This window comes from Poecilia formosa, unplaced genomic scaffold (genome assembly GCF_000485575.1).
Source record: "Poecilia formosa unplaced genomic scaffold, Poecilia_formosa-5.1.2 Scaffold4, whole genome shotgun sequence".
In the NCBI taxonomy this organism is placed as follows: Eukaryota; Metazoa; Chordata; class Actinopteri; order Cyprinodontiformes; family Poeciliidae; genus Poecilia; species Poecilia formosa.
The window spans coordinates 1,680,061-1,705,136 of record NW_006799943.1 but is presented as its reverse complement, the minus strand read 5'-3'; the positions used below and the strand labels follow the sequence as shown (position 1 = coordinate 1,705,136).

General features: G+C 41.5%; 2 protein-coding genes across 3 annotated transcripts; one reads left to right on the top strand and one right to left on the bottom strand.

The window, feature by feature from the left end:
- On the top strand, nucleotides 1-8,508 carry faap100 (FA core complex associated protein 100). Of its 2 annotated transcripts, none has more exons than XM_016675066.1 (8): nucleotides 1-472; nucleotides 972-1,090; nucleotides 1,742-2,535; nucleotides 3,959-4,115; nucleotides 4,945-5,797; nucleotides 5,879-5,989; nucleotides 7,424-7,498; nucleotides 7,653-8,508. In XM_016675066.1, the coding sequence occupies exons 1-8, from the start codon at nucleotides 314-316 to the stop codon at nucleotides 7,767-7,769; spliced, it is 2,385 nt and encodes a 794-aa protein (XP_016530552.1). In that variant the 5' UTR covers nucleotides 1-313; the 3' UTR covers nucleotides 7,770-8,508. The 2 variants fall into 2 exon arrangements, with proteins under 2 accessions (XP_016530552.1, XP_007559413.1); XM_007559351.2 differs by having other exon boundaries at nucleotides 1,667-2,535.
- Nucleotides 8,487-23,985, bottom strand: fscn2b (fascin actin-bundling protein 2b, retinal). The gene is made up of 7 exons (XM_007559340.2): nucleotides 22,522-23,985; nucleotides 22,111-22,209; nucleotides 21,295-22,021; nucleotides 12,061-12,217; nucleotides 11,391-11,512; nucleotides 11,143-11,310; nucleotides 8,487-10,376 (listed from the first exon to the last, which is right to left on the bottom strand). The coding sequence occupies exons 2-7, from the start codon at nucleotides 22,201-22,203 to the stop codon at nucleotides 10,171-10,173; spliced, it is 1,473 nt and encodes a 490-aa protein (XP_007559402.1). The 5' UTR covers nucleotides 22,204-22,209; nucleotides 22,522-23,985; the 3' UTR covers nucleotides 8,487-10,170.
- Between the last annotated feature and the right edge of the window lie 1,091 nt (nucleotides 23,986-25,076).

Here is a 25,076-nt window from a genome sequence, read left to right as displayed (position 1 = left end):
ATTTATTGTTTCTCTGCTTAATGAAAATACTTTTTAGCCTACTCGCTCTAGAGCTCTAACTTCAGTAAAACAAGAGGAGAGGGCGGAAAAAAGAGAAAAACCCTCGGTCTTTTTTTTCCATAGCGTTTCCGTCTAATGATCATGGGTAATGTAGTTCATGACTGTCATTGGTTAAAATAACGAGGCGCGGGACTTCTGACGTTTTTCTCTTGTCAACAGCTGGTAACAAAGTTGACTTGCAGCTCTTCGCCACTAACCCTGCTGATAAACTAGATGTGTAGGAAACGTGTCGCCTTGATGAAACTTTGTAGTCATGATGGAAGGACGGTGTGCTGCTGAGTCTTGGGCTGAGTTCGGCCTTTTAGGAAAATCTGGAACACCGCTGGTCAAGTGTGGAACTGGGACGGATGTTTTCATCTGTACTGGTGGTGAGGAGGTTTATGTCTTCACTGCGCAGGAGAAAACACTCAGGGTAAGCAGGTTTATGCTTGAAGTGATTAATTCACAGATGCAAGCTAGAAAGTTTCTGTTTCTGTAATTCAGTTCCTAAGGTCCTTCATATGCTATATAGATTCATTTCACACAAACTGTTGAAATAAGCATTTGATCATTTCGATGCTAATGAAAAAACACAATTACGTTTCTTAGAAAATTCTAATATTACATAAGACCAATAAAAATAAATTCTAAAAACAGAAATGTCAACCACTGAAAAGTATGTCAACTTTTCATCAACACAGCACAGTGACCAGCCTGCTTCTTTAGCTTGCCCTCTGTGGGGGGTGTGCATGTCTGCTGGATCAGCAGACAAGGCAGCGGTCATTACATTATGGGACATTAATACATTTCCCATAATATATTAAAAGTGTGTTTTTATTGGTCTTACTTAATATTCTAATGTTGTGTTTTCATTATAGCTGATGAAAACACAACTCCTTCCTCTTACTTCCTGTTTGGTTGCTGTGTTGCAGGCGGTTCTTCAGATGCCTGCTGCTGTGAGGGATGTTGTTGTCAGCCATGATGAGCAGCTCCTGTTTGTGGCATGCTGGAGTGGAGTTTACTGCGTCAATGTCCAGCTGCTGGTACCCAGGTACAAATCACTTACTGTCACTCAGTAGCATAAACTATGTTCACTCATCAGGCAAATGCAACCCAAATCTGATTTTTTTATTTATTCTTTTGTCAATTTTTGACCCATCCCCATCTGAACGGTCCAATTCCGATCTTTTCACCCGCAAAAAATCCAATCTGAAACACATGAGAAACTATTTTGGATATGTATTGGATATGTTTTCAAAGCATCTGCAGTCTGAACTATAATGTGCATTTTATCCAGCTTTTATGTCTTGATGTCAGATATGCATCATAATTAGTTGTAAACTGTTCACACAGAAGTCTAACTTTCAGACAAAAAAATTGGAATTGGTCAAAATCGGATATCAGGCCAATCAAGATTTCCCCCGAAAATCTGCGTATCCCTGCTAGTTTTAGGGGCCGCTAGGGAGTCCACCAGCAGGAGGTAAGGCCTGGTGGCCCGCCAGGCTTATAAGACACTGGGGGAATCCTCTGGCATTTTGAGGATGGGTGATCGGCTAGAAAACTGCTGTTGTTGCGCCTCTAATGTCTGTAAATCTGATTTGACCTTTCATCTGTTTGGGGATCAAAGTTTCTCCCATGATGCAGGTTCTGGTCCCACTGAGTTGAAGATCTCTACTGAGTGTCTCGTTGCCGTCGCCGACAGAGTGTCGTCCCTCCTGGTTGTTGGTTCTGTGCTCCTGACCCTTTGCCGGACCGACGCGTCCTGGTCACTGACTCTGTATCAAATCCAGCGGACGTCCCAGTCCGACCCCTGCGACCTGCTCGCCTCCTTCTCTCTGCCGCTGGTCTCGCCTAAAGTTCAAAGCGACACAGAATCCAGATGTGTGCTGGTGTGTGTGTATCCTGGCAACTTGATGCCCGCCTCCTCCCCTCCTCATCCGCCTCGTTCCCACTATCCCCTCCAGCCTCTCCTCTTCAGGCGTCTGTTTGGGGCAGAAGCGGCGCTCTCCAAATCGCCGGTCGTGCTCTGTGGCCTGCCAGACGGACGCTTGTCCTTCCTCCCTCTGCGCATTCCGGGATCCAGGCTCCGGATCCTCCACAGCCTCGAGCAGTCGGTTGTGTTTGTCGGAGCATCTGCTGTCATGGAAACCGATGCAGGTTGCGCAGGGTGCTTGATAGCTCTGGGCAAACAAGGCAGAGCCGTTCTGATCAGGGCTGGCAGGGCCGGATTGGAGGGAGGCGGCGGCACCAGGTTTACCCTGGGGTGCGTTCCAGGTCCTGTGGAGTGCGCCTGTATGGATCAGAGCCGTGTTTACTACAGCACCGGGTCAGACCTGCTGATGGTGGATCTGTGGGACGGTTCTTCTGGAACAGCAGGAAGACAGGGAGACAAGGAGGACGAGGCGTCCCGGTCCAACCCTGCTGCCTTCCTCACACCCATCAGTTTAAATGTGAGCGGAGTCGTGGCTTTGCACCAGCCTACATACAGCTCTGCAGGTGAATGGATAACACCTCACATGGTACCATGCAAAAATATTCACACCCCCTGAATGTTTTGTCACATTTCCAGCGCAGAATTGAATGTGTTTCACGCAGAGCAGGCCCAAGACATATCATCAACCTCCTAAAAATGTCCTTAGTCTTTTATTTTTATTTTTATTTTGTATTTTTGCAAAAAGTGATTTTTGAAAAAAAAAAAATCACCATCTATTTTTTGTCAAAAGATGATTCAGGGGAAAAAAAAATAGACTTCTGGCAAAAAAATGACTTGGACATGATGTGAGTCAAGCGGCTGCTTATGGCCCTCCACACCACCAGGAGGCCCCAAAAGCACCAAGCTAGCATGATAAATAAAACTTGTATATATAAAATAGCATTGAGTAATTCAAACTAAATGCTGTTTCACATGGAAAATGATTTATATATCATTTTTATAGTTATTACACATGTAATAGGTAGAGTTCTTCTTGCTGTTGGCTGCTGCCTCTGTTGGGAAAATATAAGATATCAAACTTGTTTAATGTAGCGTTTATTAGCTGATATTACTTTCATATAATTTAAATAATATGTCACACTTAAATACCACAAAAAAACGATATTTATTGCTTTTTAGTTTGCTACTCCTGTAAGATTAAAATCAACAGCCATGATAACATCAGTATGATGTCAGCTTATTGCAAATAATGCGAATGATAGTTGGTATGTTGGTTAGGAAGGAAGAATCTGGTGTTAACGTGTTGCTATGGGGGCCCCAATGAAAATCTGCTTAGTTTAAGTTTAAATCTTCAAAATATGTCAACTTTTTTATCTGATTAACTAATAAATTGTCAAAATAATCATTAGTTGCTGTCCTGTCTCATCAGTAATAACCAGTTGCCAACATGTTGACTTCTCCTGATGAAGTTGCAGTATAATATGCTTCAACTATCAACAGCAACTAGGCAATGGTAAATGTACTGCAGACTGTGTGTAGTTGATAAAATATAAATCAGATACAGGCCGTTTTGCAGCATAAATTTGATCTAAATTTCAAAATTTCAAAAGTGATGTTAAAATGTGATTGGGAACTTCGTACCTTGTGTCATTTAGTCTCGTCTTGTGAATTTCAGTTAAAGTTACATCTATAGTTCATATGTTCTCCATCTAACCTTGGCTGAGCTTTAGTTCTTTGCATTGAAGAATTAGAAAGAATTTTACTTTCTAAACCTGCAAAACTGGTAGATTTTAATTTATAATAACTTGTAGACTCATACCCTTCCTCTTTTCAATCATTCACTACCTTCTGTTATAGTAATAAAGTGACTGGTTCGGAAGCCTTTATCTTAAGTTCTTTAGAGTCTTTAATCGTATTTAACCTTTGAACCGTTCTGTGTGACGTCCTGAAGGTCGTGGGTTGGTAATGTGTGACCTTCACCCCCAGGTGAAGTTCAGCTGCTCAGCCTGTCGGTCAGAGGGCGGCTGCAGTCCATCCGTCTCCCTGTTAGGACACAGGAGGACAGTTTGTCCAAGCGTCCCTCCTCCCAGGTTGGACGCAGCGTCGGGGACATCCTGTCTGCCATTGGGGACATTTGTGAAAGGTGCACCAACCGAAGGACGTCCGTTTGTTTTAGATTCATGAGTGAAACCAGAGATGAGTTCAACCAGCTGTGTTTCCGTTTACAGTAAAACTGCGCAAATTGAAATTAGGAAAATAAATTTGCTTAATGGGACCACGTTCAGAAAAAAACTCACTTTTTTTGATAAAAAGTTTTTGTGCTAGGATGGGGTGGTTTTTCAACCGTAGCAAAAAAGATGTATTTCTTAAAACTGCAATGGAGACGTTTATTTCATTTATTGGGTTTTTTTGTTTTGTTTTGTTTTTTTGTTTTTGGACTATGTGCAGCTGGCTCATTCCTCTTACAACATCACAATTCATAAAAAGTTGTGTGTAATTCCAACATGTTGAATCCCCAGCTCTAATGTAAAATGGCCGATTATAATTCCGTCGCATATGTAGCCGCTCCCTTATGAGGGAGCTGGTCACTCCAACAGCTGAACAAGACGCCGACGTCTCCTCTGATTGGCTGATAGATAATGAGCGCTAACACCATGGCTGAATTATGAATACATCTAATGTAGCTGTTTACATCCATCACGGCCATAATTTTTATTTTCTTATCGCATGAACAGCTGATTCACGTGTGATTTTAATTTAATTTCTTATTTAATTGTGGTTTTTAGCAAAATATAGACAAAGATTTGCGCACAATTGTAATGGAAACATAGCTACTGGGTGAAAATGAAACTCTTTCCAAGTTTGTTAACTAAATAGCCCTCTAATGATATTTTAAATCGTATCTTCAGGATCTTTTACTTTGTGTCCCAACTTTCCCAAACCTAAAGTGGTTTCATCCTGTTTTCCTTCAGAGCATCAGTGCTGAAAACCATCATCAGATCTAAGAATCAGATCCTGAAGCAGCTGAATCAGGTGATGAACATCAGCTTCCTGCTGTCGAACCGTTCAGAGTCTGACTTGAAGCCGGTCAGATGTCGTGGTTCGGTACGGTGGAGCAGACTGCTTCAGAGAGACTCCCTGAACCTGACATGCGTCCTGGAGAACTTGAGTCCTTTCATCCTGGAGCGGGGCTGGACGCTGAGCGTCACTGTCCTTCCTCTGTCCTGTCCTCTAGAAGCAGGAGGGGAAGCCTCGTCTGTGAACTACTCCTTCCCGTTCAGCGGTCTCGGCCCGGAGGAGTCGGTGGAGGTGTCTCTGCCGGTTGCGGCGGCGGGCGACGCCTCCTTCCCCGTTACCGTGACCTTCTCGCTCCTGTTCTCACTCTGGAGGTTTCTGGGACAGGAGGAGGCGACGGCCCCTCTGGACTTGCAGAGCGCCTGTTTCAGTTTGCCCTTAAACACCCTGACGGTGGACTGGCTGGACGCCCTGCGGCTCAGCGACCCGCCGGCTCCGGCCCGGTCCAGCAGCAGCCCGGCAGACCTCCTCCAGGGTTTTATAAGCTCACGGCAGCTCCGGTGCAGAGGAGGAGGCCAGGCGTCCAGACCGGAGGAGTATTCTGCTAGAGTCCGTGTGTCATCAGAGTTACTGAGGGACGCTTTGGGGTTGGCCCCTGGGAGCCCCCGTGTCTCTTTGCTTGAGTGGCTGTTGTCTGAAGGTTGTGGTGGAGTGAAGATGGAGCGCAAAGGAATCAAGACTGACGGGAGCAGTTCGGTGATCTGTGGCAGTGCACCGGATAACGCCACAGTCAAACTGACTGCTGAAGAGGTGAACCCTCTACTGGAGAGACCCGGTTACTCTGACTGGCGTTTTCTGGTGTAACCTGAGCGTCCGTCTTCTGGTCTGCAGGTAAACGTAGAGGAGAAGACGAAACCCCTGGTCACCGTGGAGGTTCAGGTGAAGAGCTCGTCAGTTGCGGCCGTGTGCGGCCTGCACCACGCCGTGATGCGTCGCATTCAGGTACACACCCTGCGCTCTTAAACGTACCAGCAACCTCAGAGGAGCTTACAGGTTATTCTCAAATTTTTACTCAAAATCTGCCAGTCAGAGTTTTCTAGAACTTGTTAAGGACGACTTTAAGCTTAGCTGTTGTCTCCTCCCTTTAACCTGGTAGGAGACGACAGGAAGCAGATAAAAGTGTTCCAGCTCCTATTTAACACAACCGGAGTCAACAAACAGTCACGCCCAAATGTGTTGAGATGGACTAAAATCTTGTTTTTCATAAACCTTACCACAGTGTTATGTTGAACGTAACTCCAAGTTATTTGTGGAAGAATCACCTGTGGAGGATTCAGACACTAATCAATCGATCGGCTCCAATATCCTTAATTCTGTGTGATTGTTTGTTTTTGTGTCTTTGGATTCCCATCTTAACTCACAGTTAAACATGCTCCTCAGTGTCAGTTATCAACAAAAGTGAAACTTATCCTCCATGAAAATGTTTTTCAATATTTTTTACAGATAAAAATCTGAAAAGTGTGGAGTTTATTTTTATTTCTCTCACTGAGGTATTACATTGTGGAACTACCTTGTGTTCCACATGAGGTTGTATGTGAACAGCAATATTTAAGTCTTTCCACAGATATATGTATAAATATAAATGTAATCTGTTTATCAATCATTGCTATAAAGTATAAGTTAAAATAACATTGAATATGGAGATAGAAGATAGAAACAACCTTTATTGTCCCACAGAGCAGAAATTCAGAAAAAAAAATAATTTGAAATTATCATCTTTCTGATTGGCTGCCAGTCAAATTCATCAAGCTGCTCTGAGGCTAGAAATGGAAAAGTTTCTGACAAGAAAACCCACAAGAACTGTGGAGGTTAAATCCAATTTAATGTGATTAGTATAAAATATTACATATCTTCTTACCGCAAGAGGGGATTGGTGGATAAGATGAACAACATCAGATTAATAGGCATAATGTAAATACCTGATGAAAACATTTTCAACCACAGAACTCACTGCCAAATAAAATCAGAAGGCATGAGGCAGCATGTACGCTACACGAATGTAATAATTATGAAACAGTGAATGAAAGACTGTTTTTAGGTGACATATTAACATAGAAACAACTGAAAAACAAAACAAATTTCTAATTTTTTTTTCTCCTAAATAAAGTACAAAAAATAAGATTTACTTTTACCATTATATTTCTAAAGCATAACAACCTCTAAAAAAGTCAAGTAAAGTTCAGCATTTCTTTACATACTTCGTAGCATTGTCTGTGGATTGCAGAGGGGGTCAGCAGCTAAAGGTTAATGTGTTTGGGAGGCCATGGCATGGACAAATTTAGGAACCTCTGATTTAACATATTTGCTATCCTGCATTTTCAAATTTTGACCTTGTTTGTGTCTGTTTGGAACAAACGGCTCTGTTCTCTCACACAGACTCTGCTGCAGAAGGCCGGTTCCTCCAGAGTGGTTCCCACTGCAGATCTGAGGCTAGCGCTACAGCAAGCTGAGGTAACACTGGGTTTTATTCTCAATCCTGTGTAGAACACAAGAGACGTGTATGACGCTTAAACCTGAGATGTCCAGAAAGCGACCAATGGCGTGGTCTCTCTCTCTCTCTCTGTCTCTCTCTCTCTCTATCTCTTTCTCTTTCTTGCGCCGTCAGGAGCAGCGAGGTCAGGTCTGGGAGGCCAGCAGTGTGGGCGTATCCTCTGGGCAGACGCCGCCGCTCCTCCTGCGTGTTTACCAGCAACTCAGAGACGGCCCTCTGCTCATCCTCTGACACCCACTCAACCGACCTTCGACCCCGCGCTACCTTCTAGAACCTGAGGATGAGGATGATGAAGCTGCCTAATTATCTTCTCATGCTGCAGTTCCTCTCAGACACCAGAGGATTCGGGGCCTGGCTGTAAAGTTCGGATCACAAAGTATTCCTACCCTTTGAACTGCTTTGGCTTTTAGAACCACAGAGGCAATATATTTTATTGGATTTTAGGTGTCATGTCAACACAAGGTGAAGCATAATCTGGAAGAAAAATGAGAAGCTGATTTCTGTTTTTATCATTATTATTATTATTATTATTATTATTATTATTAATAAGAAAAGACTGAAAAGTGTGGTGTGCCTTTGTATTTTTCTACCAGCTTTTTACACCTAGAGATGGAAACTTTTCTCCTCTTTTTTGCTATAAAGTAAGATTTCCAAGTCTTGGCAAATTAATTTAAGTCTGGTCGTTGACTAGGCCATTCCAACACCTGAATATGCTTTGATCGTTCCGTCTCTGAGTGAATGTCTGGTCGGCCTATTGGAAGCTGAACCTCCACCCAAGTCTCGTCTCCTCTGCAGCCTTCAGCAGGTTTTCCTCTTCCACTGATTTTATTTAGGGGTATCAGAGTAAAGGAAACTGAATCTGAATGCCACAGAAGATTTGGTAAAAACAAAACATAAAAAGCCAATGCTTATTTTTCCTTCCTCTTCAGTTATGTCTTACTTTCTGTTGGGGTTTCATATAAACTAAAGCTTAAGTAAAAAAAAAAACAAACAAAAAAAAAAAAACGGGGAAAAGCACAGAGTGGTTTTGTAAAGCAATCTACATTAAATACATTTTTATGAACTCCACTTTCATGGTTTTTAGCATGGCTTATTTACAGTCTAGTTTGAATTGTTTTTGTTAAGTTTTAAACGTCAGCTGAGTTTTGTGGGACTTGGTGATCAAACTCTCTTTCTTTGTTCTATATTGTGAAGAGAAAGGAATAAATCCCGTCTAATTTACATGTGGTTGATTGATCTGTAGTCTCTTGGAACTGGAGGAAGTGGGCAGATGAGATGATTCTTCCTCTGAGGGAAGGTTTGGTTCCGATCGCTGACGGGTCTACACCATAAATGTGTTGAGAACAGAAACATGAAGCTTCCAGGTTAACTGAGCAGCAAAAGGAGAACATGAATAGAACCTGGTTATCTGTTGAAAGTGAATCGCTCTGTGTCTCAGTGAGGTTGCGTAATTTGACATTTCAAACATAAATTTGATTAAAACGCTTTGGCGACAGGATGAGGTTGGGTTTTCTTTTGGCCGCATTGAATTGATTTATTTCGCCAAACTTAAATGGAGACACTTTTTATTGCGTCACACAAGTCACATGACACACAACCAAATGTTACTATGGTTACCACTGGCGCAAACCACAAAGAAGACAGGAAGTGGCAGGAGGATAATCACGTCTGATTTGAATTACGTTTCATATTCAATGGAAACGAAAATAGCAAAATTGTGTTTTTTTTATATTAGTGGACTATTGACAAAGTTTTGCGAGCATTTGTAATGGAAACTTGGCCAGTGATACATTTTAAATTCCACAATCGTAAATTTGTCCTGGACTTTCTGTAATCAGATCAGAATTTGGGTGGTATGATAAAGGAGGATCACTTCAAATTCTTTAACTTCACTGTGAAATAAAAGCCTATAAATGCATGTGGAATGGACAGCAGGTTATTAATATGGCCCAAACCTCAGCCTTATCAAAAATGGATGAACTGGATTTAAAAGCTGGTTCTTTGCCAGGAAGCAAACCGATTTAAATGTGAACTACCATTTCCACTAAGTAGGGTGATCAAATATTCAAAGTTCTCCTGGAAGCTTGCTGTTGGATACAATAAGTGGGCTTTCTCAGCAACAATTTTTTTGAAACTTGAAATTACAGAAGCTCTTGCATTCATAGATTCCTTTTCTGAAAAAAAAAAAACATTGGAGTTTGTTATGATCATAACAGCCTGAAATACATCACTTAATCCCTAAATTAGTTTATTTATTTTGTACCCATGATTAACTTCTACATCTGTCAGCGCCTGATTTTAATAGCATTAAGTGAAGGCAAACAAGAGAAAATTTCAACTTATGACTGAATGCCTTTATTTCTACAGTTTCAGACATGAATTTCTTCTTGCATCAAGTATCTACTGGAAAACAATCTCAAAGAAAAACACCAAACTAATGTTTATTCAGGCTAATTTTGAGGCTACAGATCTTGAAAATACTTCTGTTGGCTGATCATACTGCATGGTCTTTCCTCCAGCTCTTCTTCAGCTGAATATCCATCCCTTCTTCAGCACCAGGAAACTTTAGAGACTTCTCTCCTCAGTGAATCTCCGAGCCTGGCAGAACAGTTGGGTCTCATATTGGTTCGCTCTAGAACTCCCACAGAGCCGAGCTGCTGAGGCTCAGTCCGTCTCCCTTCAGCGTCCCTCCCTGGTCTCCGCGTAGGTATTTTCCGTTTTTCCCTCTGATGGCGAGGCGGCCGCGCTCCAGGAGCTCCAGGGTGAAATCCTCCGGAGCCTCGCCGTCTGCACACACCAGCCCGCCGCTGTTCACATACCAGAACCGCCCGTCCACACCTGCAACGGCACAGAGGAACCAGTGAGGGGCAGACTGGTGACCTGCTGTGTGGGAGCTTTAAGGGCCAGTACTATGTGTTTTCCAGGCACAGAGTGCCATTTTGTAGTACTGTCAAGTAACAATTTCACCTTCAGTCGTTATTAAAATGCTATACTGTATATGACTTAAAAGAATTTTTACTTCGTAATTTAACTTGTTGAAACTGGAGCCCTGGGCTACATGATTTGTGAGTTAAAAATCACAAAAATCACAAACAAAGAATTTTTACTTTGTAATTTATCACTTCGAAATTGAACCTCTGTCTCTTTAAAAACTCCTGCTCTTTCTGAAACCACCTTCAGGAAGTCGTCATAACATGGCTCCTCTATTAACCCTTTAACAACGTTTCACCAGCATTACACTGAGAAGTAGCTCTTATAATGAGCTCAGCTGATGCAATTTAACCAGATGTTTACTCTTTGCTAATTGCTGCCGGCTAGTCTGAAGGAGCTGAGTGGGGGAGATTTGCAACATTCAGTTTTTTAAGCTACACTTACTCTGGAACAAACTTCCAGAAAACTGCAAAAACAGCCAAAACACTGAGTTCCTGTAAAATCCAGGCAGAAAACCCAACCTGTTTAGAGACACTTCTGATTAGTAATAAATGTACAAAATATAATGCTTATTTCTTGTTTCATAATTGATGACTGTAAGATGTCTTAACAATGTAAAGCACTCTGCATTGTTTTGTTGCTGAATGTGTTATGGTATTAAACTGGACTTGACCTTTAATGTGATAGGCTCCACTGCTGTACTGCAGGGTGAAGATGTCGTAGACTGATCTGCTGGCGTCCAGGGTGTTGGAGTTCCTGTGGTGGCAGATGAAGCCGTTGTCCCCTCTCAGGATCAGCATGGGCCGGTTGATCAGTTTCAGAGTGAGCTGCTCATCCTCACCTGGAGGAAAAAAACCAAACAAGTCGGCTCAACGAGGGTTAGAGATAAGGAGATCCGGCAGGAAAGAGAGCAGTAGTCACCTATGGTGTCACTGACTGCCAGTAACTGGCCATTCTTCTTGGTGCAGATGTATTTGCCATTACTTGCTTTTATCGCCACCTTGTGGCTGAGCCATTCCACTGAAAACATGGTGTTTGCAGATCTGTGGGCAAAAAAAAACAAACATCCCTCTAATTATTTCTCATAGTAAAAAAAACAGTTACATACGACAACATATTAGGGTCACTATAGATAGGAAAAAATGAGGTTGCTAGAAAAACTCATAAACTGTGGGATTAATGTCAGAAATTTTCTGAAAAAAAAAACAAGACATTTCTGAGCTCCACAAGTTTTTTCTAGAAAATTTTTGCATTTAATCTCAAAATATTGGTGTTTTTTTTTCTCTCTCAGATTTTCAACTTTTCAAGCTCACGATCCCCCCACCCCCTTCAAAATTTCCTAAGTAAATTTTTCGGCAGAAATGAATTTAGGATTATATGCCAAGTTTATAATGAAAGCATCAGTCATTGCATTTCCTCACCTTAAGGTAAAAACCCCAACTGACTTTATTTTTAACATAAGAAATAATGAATTGCTCAGAAACTATGTTTTAGTGTTTCCCGCCCACTCACATCTAATAATAGTGTAAAATAAAACCTATGCGGTTCTATCGAGACTCCATTTGAACGCCTCACGCGGCCGTTCACTCACACTTGTGTGGCGGTGCTCTGGACGCCGCCGTGAGCCACCAGGGCCCAGTAGAAACCTTGGCTGGTGCGGAAGGTGCACATCTTGGTGTCCCTGTCGATCTCCATCTGAAACGTCTCCGTGTCAGTTTCGTCTTCTTGATTAGCGGCCAAGCTTACTCCTGGGAGGGCCACAGGAAAGACGCATGTCGCCGTTAACTCGACGATAAAATAGAAGAAAAAAAAGCTGCAGGTACAAACTATTTATTAGCGCTTCTAGTGGTTCGTATTAGATTAACCCAGAGACAGATAGTAAGTACAACTTCTGTTTTGAATATGTTACATGAATACAACATGGAGAGAAATGCCTTATTGTCATCTGGTATTACCATTATTAGTTAGCAACATAACAATTAGCAAAAATAAGCTAATTTATAACTTAAAACCTAGACGTACTCATCTCGGGTGCTCTGCTTTCATTGTCTAAAACCCAAATTCAACTTCTATTAGTATTAGTAACTAGTATTTTAAAGCTTTATTTTTCTTTGGAATGGGCTTGGGGATTCTAACCCCATAGAAAACCTGTTGTGGATGTTCTTGAACTTTACAAGGCTCAAAATTTAAACATACTAGCTCATAAATAACCTAAACTCCAAATTTGTTCATTTTCAAGCAGCTACGTGCTAGCTTAGCTCTGGTTGGACAGAAACAACAAAAAAGGGTTCATGCTCTCTGAGGTTAGCCAAAGTTGCAACTGGGAATAAAGGTTGTAGAAATGTACAAAAGGTGTTCAGGGAAAGAATTATGAGAAAATAACTTTACAGAAAAAAACACACCGATTGCAGCTTTAGGTTTTGGACTGAACCTCAGGTCTGAAACAGAATATAACCTAAGCCAGTTGGTACTTTCAGTATAGTCAGAAAGAAAGAAATGATGAGCTACTTCTGAGGTAATATTAAAAACATGGAAAGTAAATACAATAAAAGAGCCAGTGCAGGAGAAATAAGCCTGACTTGATTGCAGGTTTCTTGTTGGCGCGTAGCAGCAATTACAAACATCAGTCCCTCTGTTATTTACACCTGATGAAAAGTCACACCTTTGAAATATTTTCAGCAAATCTCTTGGAAAGCAATTATTTTTTGCCTTTCCGTTGCTTATACATCGAAGATAAACACAGATGTTTCCGACAAACAAACGCTGACACCCTTCCATCCAGGGTGTGACATCCTGGTGAGGGAGGAAACGTGAAGCTTTACCATCAGACCTGCTCTTCTACCAGCTCTACCGGTTACTCTTAAACATTTCAAAACTGTGTTTCACATGGCATGTGTTTTAGCCGTAAGGATAACCAACATCTCAAACAGGTTGTTGCTTCGGTTGGGATAAATGCTTGCCGCACCACCAGATTGCAGAGGGCCAAATCCTTAATTAGATGCATCTCAAAATATCCCCCAAACATTTTCTTAATCCTTTAACAACGCTAATCTCCGTGCCTCTTATCTCTTCCTGTTCTTGTTAGCCGTACCTGTTCCCTCCTCCTTCCCCCTGCATCTCCCTCCATACCCCTGACTCCCTAAAGCCCCGTCCCGAGCCATTACCCCGCCCGGAGCTCTGGCTGTCTGCTTTCTTCACAGCGGGGCTCAGATATAATCAGCTTTAGAGCAATCCCCGCTCCTTCCTTACAAAAAAAAGGAATAAAGACAAAAACAGGAAATGAGCAGAGGATTGTATGGGCCAAATGTAGCAAATAATTGGCAACCAATCCTAAACCATATGGTAATAAAACTACAGCTGATCAAACATTAGAAAGATGATGTCACACATAAAAAAAACGAACAAACTAATTTGCAGTCAGTTGCTTTTGCTTACCTTCAAAAGAATTTGAAGTTAGGCAAAGTTTAAATTCTTTATTTCTAGAACAGTTTAAACAAGCAGAAGCTCCACCAAAGTGCTGCACAGCAGTGGTCAGCTCAGCCCCGAGGATTAGGAAACAATACAAGATTAAATAAAAACCGAGACACAAAATATGAAATCACGAAAACACAATAACTGAAGATAGAAAAAGGCAACATGAAATCAGTATAACATGATCAAATCAGAATGACGTTGACTTTGCTTTGGATTTACTCTTTGACTATAGACACAATAAATCATCAGTATTGGAAACCAGTCTTTTTTTAGAGAGCAATAAAAACAACTAATGAGCTAAACATGCTGACTATGACAAAAAGTCCCTTGCTGCAGTGATTATCCAACACAATGTTGTTGCATAGCAGAATGTAATGAAGTCGTCGTAAAAATCCAATGATGTCCGAAGAAGAGACTTGTGTGTTTGAACTGTTTCTTTTCTAAATTCCAGCAGCAACTGGCTGTGCTTTGATGATCTATTCACTTGTTTGAATTAAAATAAAGAAAAATAAGGAAAAAAAAGTTTTTTTTATTTTTTTTTTATTTCTCAGACAGATTCTTGACATTTCCCCCTTTCGATACCAGAGTTATCACATTCTGTGACGTCATCTTCCCCAGATCCCAGGCTATAGAGTCCACCTCATCACGGTCCTGTGGGCGCAACAATCCCCGGTAAACAGACACTTCTGCGACATCTTCGAGATAAACGAGGTCCGAGTCTGTGAGGAGACCTTCCATGGAAACCAGTGCTGGGTGAAACTTCACTTCCTGATTATGGAATACCTAATACTTATACTACCAGTCACTTATCAATCTGTCTTCCTAGCAGAGTTTTACCAGAAAGCCGTTCCAAAGAGCTGGCTTGCATATTGTAAGACTTTGTCAAAACTGATTTAACCTTTCCTGGTTTGTGCTTTGCTTTACTTTCTACTATATACTTTACAAATCAGTTGTATTTCATTAGAGTGACCTGGCTTAAATGGGAATTAACACCAAAACAACTGTGAAACACGACTGTAATATATGGATAATCAACTGAATTAACTTATGTGATCAGTTTTATGTTGTAGACATCGTCATAATGTTTTTGTATGTCAAAAAGTGACAGGCACATTTGACATTTGAAGCAATAACTCATGAAAGTTTGATTGAGTACTACTGTTCTGAGTTCTCGTAGCAGCTAGCTGTGTTGTAAAATTTTAAAAATACTCCACAATAACTGCACTGTGCTTTCAGAATTCATTCTTAAAGGGGCAGTATTATGTAAAATCCACTTTTTTGAGGTTTACATGATGTTATAACCACTGGAGTGTCGCCTTGATTCTTTTCATGCATGTTTGAGAAATCCTTTAATCTCCATGGCAACCATTCAACTTTGCAAAATGCCTAGGTGGACCTAGCACCGCCTTCAGACGTTTCTTCCTCTGAGCTGCGGTTTCCGAGTTTCCGCTCCTTCAGACTAGGCAGCAGCAATTAGCATTATGGGAGCTACTTCTCAGGCAAACGCTGGTAAAAACATGGTTAAAGAGTTAATAGAGGAGCCTTGATGTGACTTCCTGAAGGCGGAGTTTCAGAAAGAGCAGGAGATTTTAAAGAGACAGAGGTCCAATTTTAAGGCATTAAATATAAAAGTTAAATTTCTTTTAAGCTATATTTAGTATATGTAGCATTTTTATAACAACTGAAGTTAACATAGCTACTTGATTGTACTCTAAAATGGCACTATATGCCTGGAAAACACTTAATACTGCCCCTTTAAATTGTCTTCTTGCAGCTCTAGGTTGGGAGTTCTTGCAGTTTGTTCTTGACACATTTACCTGGCCAGAACACGTTCCCTGTTTGGTGTGCAGCCATTATTATACAAACTCTGCTGTAGGACTGACCTGTGAGGATTTCCCAATAGTTCCTGTGAAGTATGGAATGTCCTGGCCAGTGGGAATTTTGTTCTTGTTCTTGTTCTTGTCCCTGTTGTTCCAGATCATGTGTTAACCTTTAGCTTGTTTATAATCAAACAACATGGCAGAGCTGTGCGATTGTTATTAAATCCAAATGAGTTAAATCTGCATTCTAAACCCTGGTAAGCTGAAGAGCACTTTAACAGGTGAGAGGAAAAGTCTGACTTCTTTCAAGTGAAATATAAAGACAAAGGAGCTGCAGATGACTTTTGTCAGTATGAAATCTCTAAACTAGATACTCAGCCTTCAGCGGCTCGTTCGTGGCAGTGTTAATCCAATTTGTTTGAAATATTCTTTTGGGGCATTTGAAAAGCGACCGCAGAGATAAACCGGTAGAGGAGAGGAGATGATACGCGACAGAGATGTCACGCTCACTGAGCTGCTGAGATGGTTTAATCACATCTTATTCACACTTGATAAACTAGGTATCATTAGGTCGTACAGCTGGTTAAATTATCATTGATCTTAAGTGCATCTGAAGCATAAATTTAAGCCCTTCTACTCCGTAGCAACGCCTGGGGGCCTATCACTCCCATTCTCTCTCATCCCAGCTCAATGTCATGCTTAGTCTACCTATTCCGTGTGTCTATTTCACACTAATTCAACCCAGAAATGATCTTCAGTCAGAGCTCAGCTGGGACCTTATAGATGCTGTCTCACAGATGAGACAAGAGCCGACAGTGGAAGGAAAGGTGGAAGAAGAAGGAAAAAGAAAGCCAGAAAAAGAGGGGAAGGGAGATTGGATGTGCTCTAATCCGAGCTGGCATGATTATTTATTGACGGTATTGTTGATGAGCATCTTTGACACACTTGATGGTCAAGAAAAACAAAGGAGGAGAGAAACAAATGGATCAGTGAACTTCCAGGCGTTCCTGAATAACACACAGGTTCTAGTGTCTTATTTCTGATCGAAGCCCAGATCTAGCTCCCCTTCCTCAGGTTGTCCTACCTACAAGTCTGGAAGTGGGGCAGACCTAACTAATCCATCAACGATAGTCGGCTCTGACATCAATTATTAATAGTAAGCCGATGCCACTATCCCTGCGTCCCTTATTATCCATGAGCTCCCAGCTTTTCATCCATCACGACTACACTTTCCTTTGTTTATTTTTGTACTTTTTCCAACACATTTTGTCCTAGGCTTTGTGTATGGTTGGAGAAAGTCTGTCGTTTTGGAAAATACAGAGCTTGTTTCTTGGCTTTAGTAATTTTTACATTGACTCTTGTGGAAATGTTTATCAGGAAAGTTGTGACTGGCTAGTGAAAGATCATGAGACTAAACATTACACCTTGCATACAATACATACCGACTCGCTGAATTCATAAAATAATCATCTTTTATACTTCTGTACTACAGTATGTCACTTTTATAAAAATATTATGTTATATATTTGCTAAAACTGTTATGAGACAGTTAATCTGTGAAAAGACTGATCTCGTCCACCTCGTCTCTGAGCTACTATTGCCGTCTGAAGAAATGCTTCACTCCCAACAAAAATCAACCAATCAGAGCTAAGAGGAGGCTGTATAATTTGTTATTTACAATTTATGTTTTATTCATCAATCAAAGCACAAAACGTTTGTACAATCAACCCAAAAGTTTCATGATCTGTCCAGGGTGCATGCTGCAAAATTCAAAATTTCCAAATCTAGAATCATATTTTCAATCAACTTTTATGGATTTACTGGTGTTTTTAAAGTAATTTCTGTTGAGGTGTGAACCTCTTCCCTGGCAACCACAGCTAAAATGTGTGATTCATTGGTAACATCTGTCTCAGTTAAAGGAGCAGTATGTGTTTTCCAGTTACATCGTGCCATTTTATAGCACAATCAAGTAGCTATGTTACCTTCAGTTGTAATAAAAATGCTAGATTTATCAAATATGACTTATAAGAACTTTGACTTTGTAACTTAGAGCCTTGAAATTTGACCCCTGTTCCTTTAAAAACTCCTGTTCTTTATGAAACTCCGCCTTCAGGAAGACATCACAACATGGCTCCTCTATTCACCCTTTAACAATGTTTTTACCAGCACTCTTACAGAGAGCTCAGCAGGTGTACAGTTCCATTAGATGTTTGCTAATTGCTTGTGGCTAGTCTGAAGGAGCTAAGTGGAGGACTGCTACTCTGAGAAGCGGAAGCTCAGAAGCTGCAGCTCCAAGAAGGAACTACATCTTGAAAGTGGTGCTCGGTCCACCCAGGTGTTTTACACAGCTGATTGGTTACCATGGGAAATACAAAAATTTCTCAAACATTCATGAAAGAATCAAGGTAACATTCCAAGTATGTTTTTGATTAAGGCATAACATCATATGATTTAAAGCTCAGAAAAGTTGATTTTATGCAATACTGCCCCTTTAAGAAGCAAACATTAATGTTAGCTTTGTTGCTAAACTAGCTAAAGCCGGATACAAATCTCTTGGACTAACACTGGAATTTTGACCATAACTTGGACATAATGTGTATAATGTGTCCTCCAAATGTGTATAATGTGTATAAATCTCATTATACACATTTAGTTCTTAATGTATAATAAAAGCCATATAAACCCATCAGCCTTACTGTTTGCAGGTTAGATTAGCGGGTTAGAGCCGGACTCATGGGTAGAAGTTTTGGCTGCAGGTAAGAGGCAGCTTGGGTTTCTGAAAGCAGATTCGCCTCCCACCCCCCCTCGCCCTCCAGGAACGGGGGCCAACTTCATCAATAATTCAAAACAACTCACCACTCGTCTCAGCAGGATAGCATGATTGTGAGTGGGCGAGTGCTGCAGAAAAAAATATGAGGCTTTTGTTTGTGGATAGAGAGTGCTAAAAGAGTAAAAAAAACAAAAACAGGATGAGGAGCAGCATGTAGCCAAAAATAATCAGCATGCATAAATGTACATAGCATGGTATCCCAAATGTTTGTTTTATATGAAACCAAATGGTAATCAGTTTACAGTACTTCCAGCAATTTAGTTCCTGCTCGGAGCGGCCATTGCTAACCAGGAACAATGAGTAAGGAGAGATTCAGTTACAGCATCCAGGGGTTGTAGCAACTTGAGCCTGCAGACTAGAATCTGCCTAGTGATGGCTGACATGATCTAATGTGCTGACAACCGCCATTGGTCTATGCTAATCTACCTCCAAATCCATTCTGAAATCAGACCAATGGGTCCTTTGACCATGGCGACTGAAACTCTAGGCAAGTCACTCTGTGGTAACTCAACTAGATGAAACGTGACACTCTAATTTAGAACTGCTCTGGTTTTTACACTGATCAAAGAAATTCAACCTTGGTTTTTAGAGGAAACTACTTTGGGGTCAACGAGGAGTCTATCAGCACAATGACGTGATGTCATGCCTAACACTGAGATCAAATAACGCCTGAAGTTCCCCTATCACAAGACTGAAGAGTAAAGACATAATTCAATATCAACACAGGCACAGGCAGCCGCATCACTGAGAGCAGAGAGCTAAATGAACCGGGACACACACAAAATGTGTTTTAAGCATATGAGATAGCACAGATGTAAAACAATTAACGTATGTACTTATTATGTTGAAGCCATTTTATGACAAAATCTCAGTTGCTTAAATCACAAATTAACTGTAATTAATTAGATTTCTTAGAGTGCTATGCCCAGTTTTACTTGTCACCTTCAGGCCTGATTACTGCCAAACTGTAAAATCACAAAATCACTTCAATATAATCTGTCACACAACATGAAGCCATCAACAACACTTCATGCCCCAATCTAAGGATTACAAAGTTGATTCGAATCAACTTTCTCCATTTGTGGATAATAAAAAGCCATTATCCACAAATGGAGAAAACAGAACAGTAGGCTACTAAATGTTCTCGGGAGTGGCCTCAGTTGCATCACTTAAATCTGCAGTATGTAACTTTTATAAACTTTTATAAAGACATGTTTTTTACTTGTTAAAATTGTCAACATGTCGCAAGAGTACTAGACAGATGATCTGTCTGAAGAAATACACTGCTTCCCACCAATACAACCAATCAGAGTAAGTGTGACGGTCTTAATACTGTCAATCAATCTTGTGTACACACTGCACAATGTGATACAAATCACCGTTCAAGGAAAAACTGTTTATCTGCCGTCATGTATTGCTCTGCTAACTAGCCTAGCATTCATGGCAGGCTCTGCTGTTGTGAAGACGCTTTAGCATAGCAGAGAGCAGGGAGTGAGGGGTGTGGAGCAGCAACCACAAGGATGATTAACAGCGCTAAGACTCTCCTTCTGACTGTTATTGGTCATTTCTAGTTAGAACTGGGAGCACTGGGAGAAGGAAGATGAGCTTGATTTTTTTCACAGATTGTCTGTCTCATACCATAGTGTCCCGACATAGTGACAGTTTTAACAAATATGTAAAAAAGAAAACCACTACACCCCAAAACAAGAATCACTGTTGACCAAAAGGAATACACAGGCCCATCACAGATTAGCCACAAAGCATCTTGACATTGTCCAAGAATTTTCTGGACAATTTTCAGTGGACTGCCAAGACAAAATGGAAATGCGTTGTAAGGTATGAATTCCCTACATGTGGCATAAAACTAACAAAGCAATTCAGAGAAAGAACATCACACTGACAGTCAAACGTAGTGGTGGTAGTGTGATGGTCTTAGGCTGAGTTGCTGCTTCAGAACCTAGACAAATTGTTATAATTCATGGAGCCATGAATTTTGCTTCTTACAATAAAATCCTGAAGGAGAAAGTTTCCCCATCCTTAAGCTAAAGAGTTGTTAGTTGAGTTGCTCAACAAATTTTAAGTGAAAATTTTGGATTGACATCACCAATGCCTGGACTTAACTCTGACAGAGATGCTCAGGTGTGAACTTGAAAAGGTCAATCATGCTGGAAAACCCTCCAATATTATTTAAATAAAAGAGTTGGCCAAACGTCATCCATACTGACTCCTTCTCAGTTAATGCCAGTGCTGGTTGGCAGTTGGTAAAGCCAATGGGCATTTACTTTGTCTCATAGACGATGTCCCATTCCAAAATCCGCCATTCCCCTCTGGTGCAGGTGCATTCGCAGGCCCACACTGTGAATCAGTCTTATCTGTTTTATTTTAATGGAAAGATGCATCTGTTCACTGTAACTTATGCATAATAAGTGCAAAGTGCATTACTCATAATTACCATGCACCCCTTACCAATCATCAATTTCGGCTTCATTATGAATGTAAGCAGGTCAGCATGTGTCAGCAAAAGGGTCAGCATGACCATCAGCAAAGGCACTGAAGGTCAGTCTTTGTTCATTCAATCAGCTTGTTGGGAGTCTGTGCAATGTTTCTGCAAGACTAGCAAGATGACCTTGGAGCAGGGATTCAATGAATCTAAGGATTTTAGAGAGGAAACTATTTTAGAAATGGGTCTGTGTTTTCTTACCTTGTCTGTTGGAGACATAACGGCCATTAGCTGCTATCAAAACCACTTGTGGGTGGCTCTCCTCCAAGTCAAACAGTTCATCTTTGCCTGGCTTGGAGCATCGTCCTGACCTCAGAGTCCCTGTGGGGCCCATGGGAGACAAATACTTTCCCTCACAGTCTTTAAAGGCAAGCTTCCCACACTTCAGCTCCAGTGTGTAGGCTGTGGCCCTCCCATTCTCTGTAAGCAGCTTTCCATCGCTGCTGAGGAAGCGGCTGTCGCAGGTCTTTAAGCAGTACTTCCCGTCCTGGTAGACGAGAGTCAGGAGTGCCTCGACACCCCATGGAATGTTCCTGTCCACTGCGATTTCCCCGTCCTCCGTAGAGAGGTGGGCGTAGCGCTTACGGGCGACAGACAGCAGGTTGGCTTGCGGATGCAGAGCCAGGTGCATTGCCCAAAGCTCAGCATCTGTGATTATCTGAGCGAAACAAGACAGGTAGTCCCGAGAGCCACCGAAGAAGCGGAGGTATTGCTCAGACTGGAGGGCCCAGCGGCCGTCTGACTGCGGTACGATGAGGAAGCGGCAGTCGGAGTTATGGCCATCTGCCTCGCAGGTGACTTTGCCATCCTTGTCAGAAGCCAAGTAGCGTCCCAGATGACTGCGTAAATACACAACTTGGGTCTCCTGGGAGTCTTGCTCTAGAGTCCAGATCTGCTTCTTCTTTAGGCTTGGAGCTGATGCATTCAGCTGAGACACAAAAAGGTGTCCTTTAAATACATTATGTCTACAGATGACATACCTCCACCAAAACAGTTTCATTATCTTGCACTATTTACCTTGAAACCAAAGTTTTCTGCAGTGAGGTAACGACCCTCATGATTGATAAGACCAAACTGTAACTTCAAGGGATGGTTTCCGTTAGCAGGCATCTTCACCTTTGGGTATGTTGAGTCCAGAGAGTAAGGAAGGACATGTGACAAGAGTTGGGAGAGAGAAATAAGAAGTTAAAATCTGGGGACAGGAGATACAGAAGAAAAAGTCTGACTAAACTAAAGAAAGAGGAGAAGTTTTTAAGCTGTGAAGAATAAGAGAAGCATCAAAGTGAATGGTGAAATGCAAACGCTGTAAAAGCAGGAAATCAATTCATTAAGGTGCAGTACATAAAGCACTCCGAAAACCACAAATTCTTTCCCCCGCCCATGACTTCATTATACATTTTTCCAGTCGCAGCCTCCTAATTTACTTACTGCGGTTTTGTGGCTTCCCCTCTGCAGTTCCTGCGGCTCCAATTCCAGCTCCCAGATTTAAGAGGCTTCTTTCGTCAGGCTCCCTCTTGTAATTCCTTCTCCTTTTTCTTCTTTTCTTGCTGGCTTGTACTTTCTGCTGATCGGGTCTCCGAACTCAGCTCCTCCACCGCTCCTGTTCTCCCTAATCAGGTTAGAGGCAGCAGAGCCTTGAGTCAGCCTTGATCTCTCTTCTGTCCAGTGTCAGCCCCCTCTTTCTCTGTGGACTAATTTTGCTCTGGACTGCTTTGCTCGCCTTGTGAAGCCTATATCCCTCTTTCCCTCGTCTCTCCAGCTGAACAGCTTCACCCCTGTTCTTGCATGACTTGTTATTTACCCCGAAGGCTCAATCATTTGGTTCCCCAAGACTTGACTTCTCTTGGGTGTTGCTGTTCCCCCCTTTGGCTTCTTTGCCTATACTATGTTTGGATCAATCATATCAACTAGCTTTACACTGTGCTTTACCTTTCTGTGTAGCTCAGACTTCTAGATTGTGAAAAGCAAGTTTAAGCAGGGATGGAGAACATCCTCAGAGGCCCTAAAAAACTGGAGGACCGCTTCAATCGTCTAAAAGCATAAGCTGTCTATCACAACTCAAGCCAGCTATGAATGATGCTCTCCTTTGTAATCTTAAGCCGCTCCCTGACGATTTTTCTTCCCATCCTCTTCTTTTCCCTCTCTGCCTTTCTCTAACCTGCAAGGTATCTAATCCTGCCTTTCTCTTTTTCTTCACCTCATTTGGAGCTCTGCTCTTCACCTCTTTCTCCTGCACATAAATAGAAGTGAGTAGAGACAATGCTCATGTATGCTTCCACAGCGCCGGGTAACCAGAGCACTCCTTCTGCCTTTGGGGTACTTGCCTAACTGCGGCTCCCCTTACCTGCCTGTGCTGGGTTTGGTTACACACTGTCTCTGATTGCAAGCTCTCTCCATTCTAATGGGAAGTGTGTCTGAGATGAAGGGGGAGGCAGACTTTACATCTAAATTTAGGAAAGGAGATGCTGGGTATAAAGACAACAACTTAATGATCATGCAAGGTTTTGAATATGTGTGCTTGCTTATGTGTGCATGCGTGTGTGTGTGTGTGTGTGTGTGTGTATGTAATCAGCCTTGCCAATCAGCCTATTATAGGTCGCCTTTGAGGAGTAAACAGACGTGTCTGTTCCTGAATCCATCTAATCCTCAACCCAATCATCCCAACCTGGCTAATCTACTGCAACCACCCTTCCCCAACTCTCAAACACACACACCCCGCCACCCCACACACACGCACACTCCCGCACATCACACATGATGACATTTACTCTGCTTGTCAGTGGAAATGAACGTATACATTGACTCACTGACACAGAGTAATATAGATGTCATCACCAAGCAGAGAGTTGAAAGTCGCGTGGCGCAGTAGGTACAGCGGGTGCCCTGTAGGTAGAAGTGATAGTCCTCGTAGTGGTTGTTCTGGGTTCGATTCCCGACCTCAGTTCCCTTAGCGCATGTCTTCCCCCTCCTGCCTCCTTCTTGTCCAACTACTGTTGGAAAATGGAAAATGACCACTAGCCCTGGCCTCATACAACACAACAGACAACAAAGGTTTACTCCTGAAGAACGAGTATTAAACTTCTGCATAAACTGGAATGGACAATGCATGTCACACAAATGCTGACAATGTAACTCAAAGACTCAATGGCCTACATCATTTTTGCCAAAATTGATTCTTTTTTTTCTTTTTGAAAGAAAATGGTGGTGATTTTCTTTTGTTGTAAAATTACTTTTGGCAAAAATAAACAAAAAAAAAAAAGACTTGAGCCATTATTTTAGGAAGGTGACGAAATGTTATAGCCATTCACCCTGCACATGATGGCAAAATTATTCCATTCTGTAAATGTTAATAGCTTGGGTTTCCGTGCCTTGTTATTCTGAATATGAGCAGGAATGATGTGTGATTTCATGCTACAGTCTCCAAAAGCTTTCGTTGACTCATAAAAAGTTTAAAGGTTTCTCCCTAGCCACTTTAGTTATTTTTCAAGAGTCATTGTATGTACTTAAACATAGCAACAAAGTTACTGAGTTGACAATACTGGCTAATAAGGACTTGGTCACAAAGTTAATATAGACGGGCCATATCTTTTACAGTCTTATATAGTGAGTATGGGTTACTTGCCGATATTTATTATTTAAAGATTGTTGCTAGCACTGTTAGCTGTGGCTATAAACCTGGGTCAAGGGTTTGAAGTAACTGGGCCCTTTCTGTGTATGCATTGGTTCTATTTCACTACTCCAGTTTCCCCCCACAATAAAAAAGACTAGTCATGTACATTATGTTAATAAATTCTAAATTGTTGTTTGTGTTGCAATATGTCCTGGGAAACTGTTGGAGTTTGTTATTGTAGAAAATGAATAATTCATTAGCAAAAAATTACTTATCTAGTTACCATGTAACATGAGTTTTTTTTTTTTCCCAACTGATTTCATGACAGTTTTACTGTCAAACATTACTTATATCAATCCGATTTTTGAGGTGA

Excerpts from the sequence above, each read along its gene's own strand:
- faap100 (XM_007559351.2), top strand. The coding sequence starts at position 314 with ATGATGGAAGGACGGTGTGCTGCTGAGTCTTGGGCTGAGTTCGGCCTT. Across the intron at positions 473-971 it reads CGCAGGAGAAAACACTCAGG|GCGGTTCTTCAGATGCCTGC; the intron begins GTAAGCAGGTTT and ends GCTGTGTTGCAG. Across the intron at positions 5,990-7,423 it reads CCGTGATGCGTCGCATTCAG|ACTCTGCTGCAGAAGGCCGG; the intron begins GTACACACCCTG and ends TCTCTCACACAG.
- fscn2b (XM_007559340.2), bottom strand. The coding sequence starts at position 22,203 with ATGCCTGCTAACGGAAACCATCCCTTGAAGTTACAGTTTGGTCTTATC. Across the intron at positions 12,218-21,294 it reads TTATGTCTCCAACAGACAAG|GAGTAAGCTTGGCCGCTAAT; the intron begins GTAAGAAAACAC and ends TGGCCCTCCCAG. Across the intron at positions 11,513-12,060 it reads CAGAGCACCGCCACACAAGT|ATCTGCAAACACCATGTTTT; the intron begins GTGAGTGAACGG and ends TTTTGCCCACAG.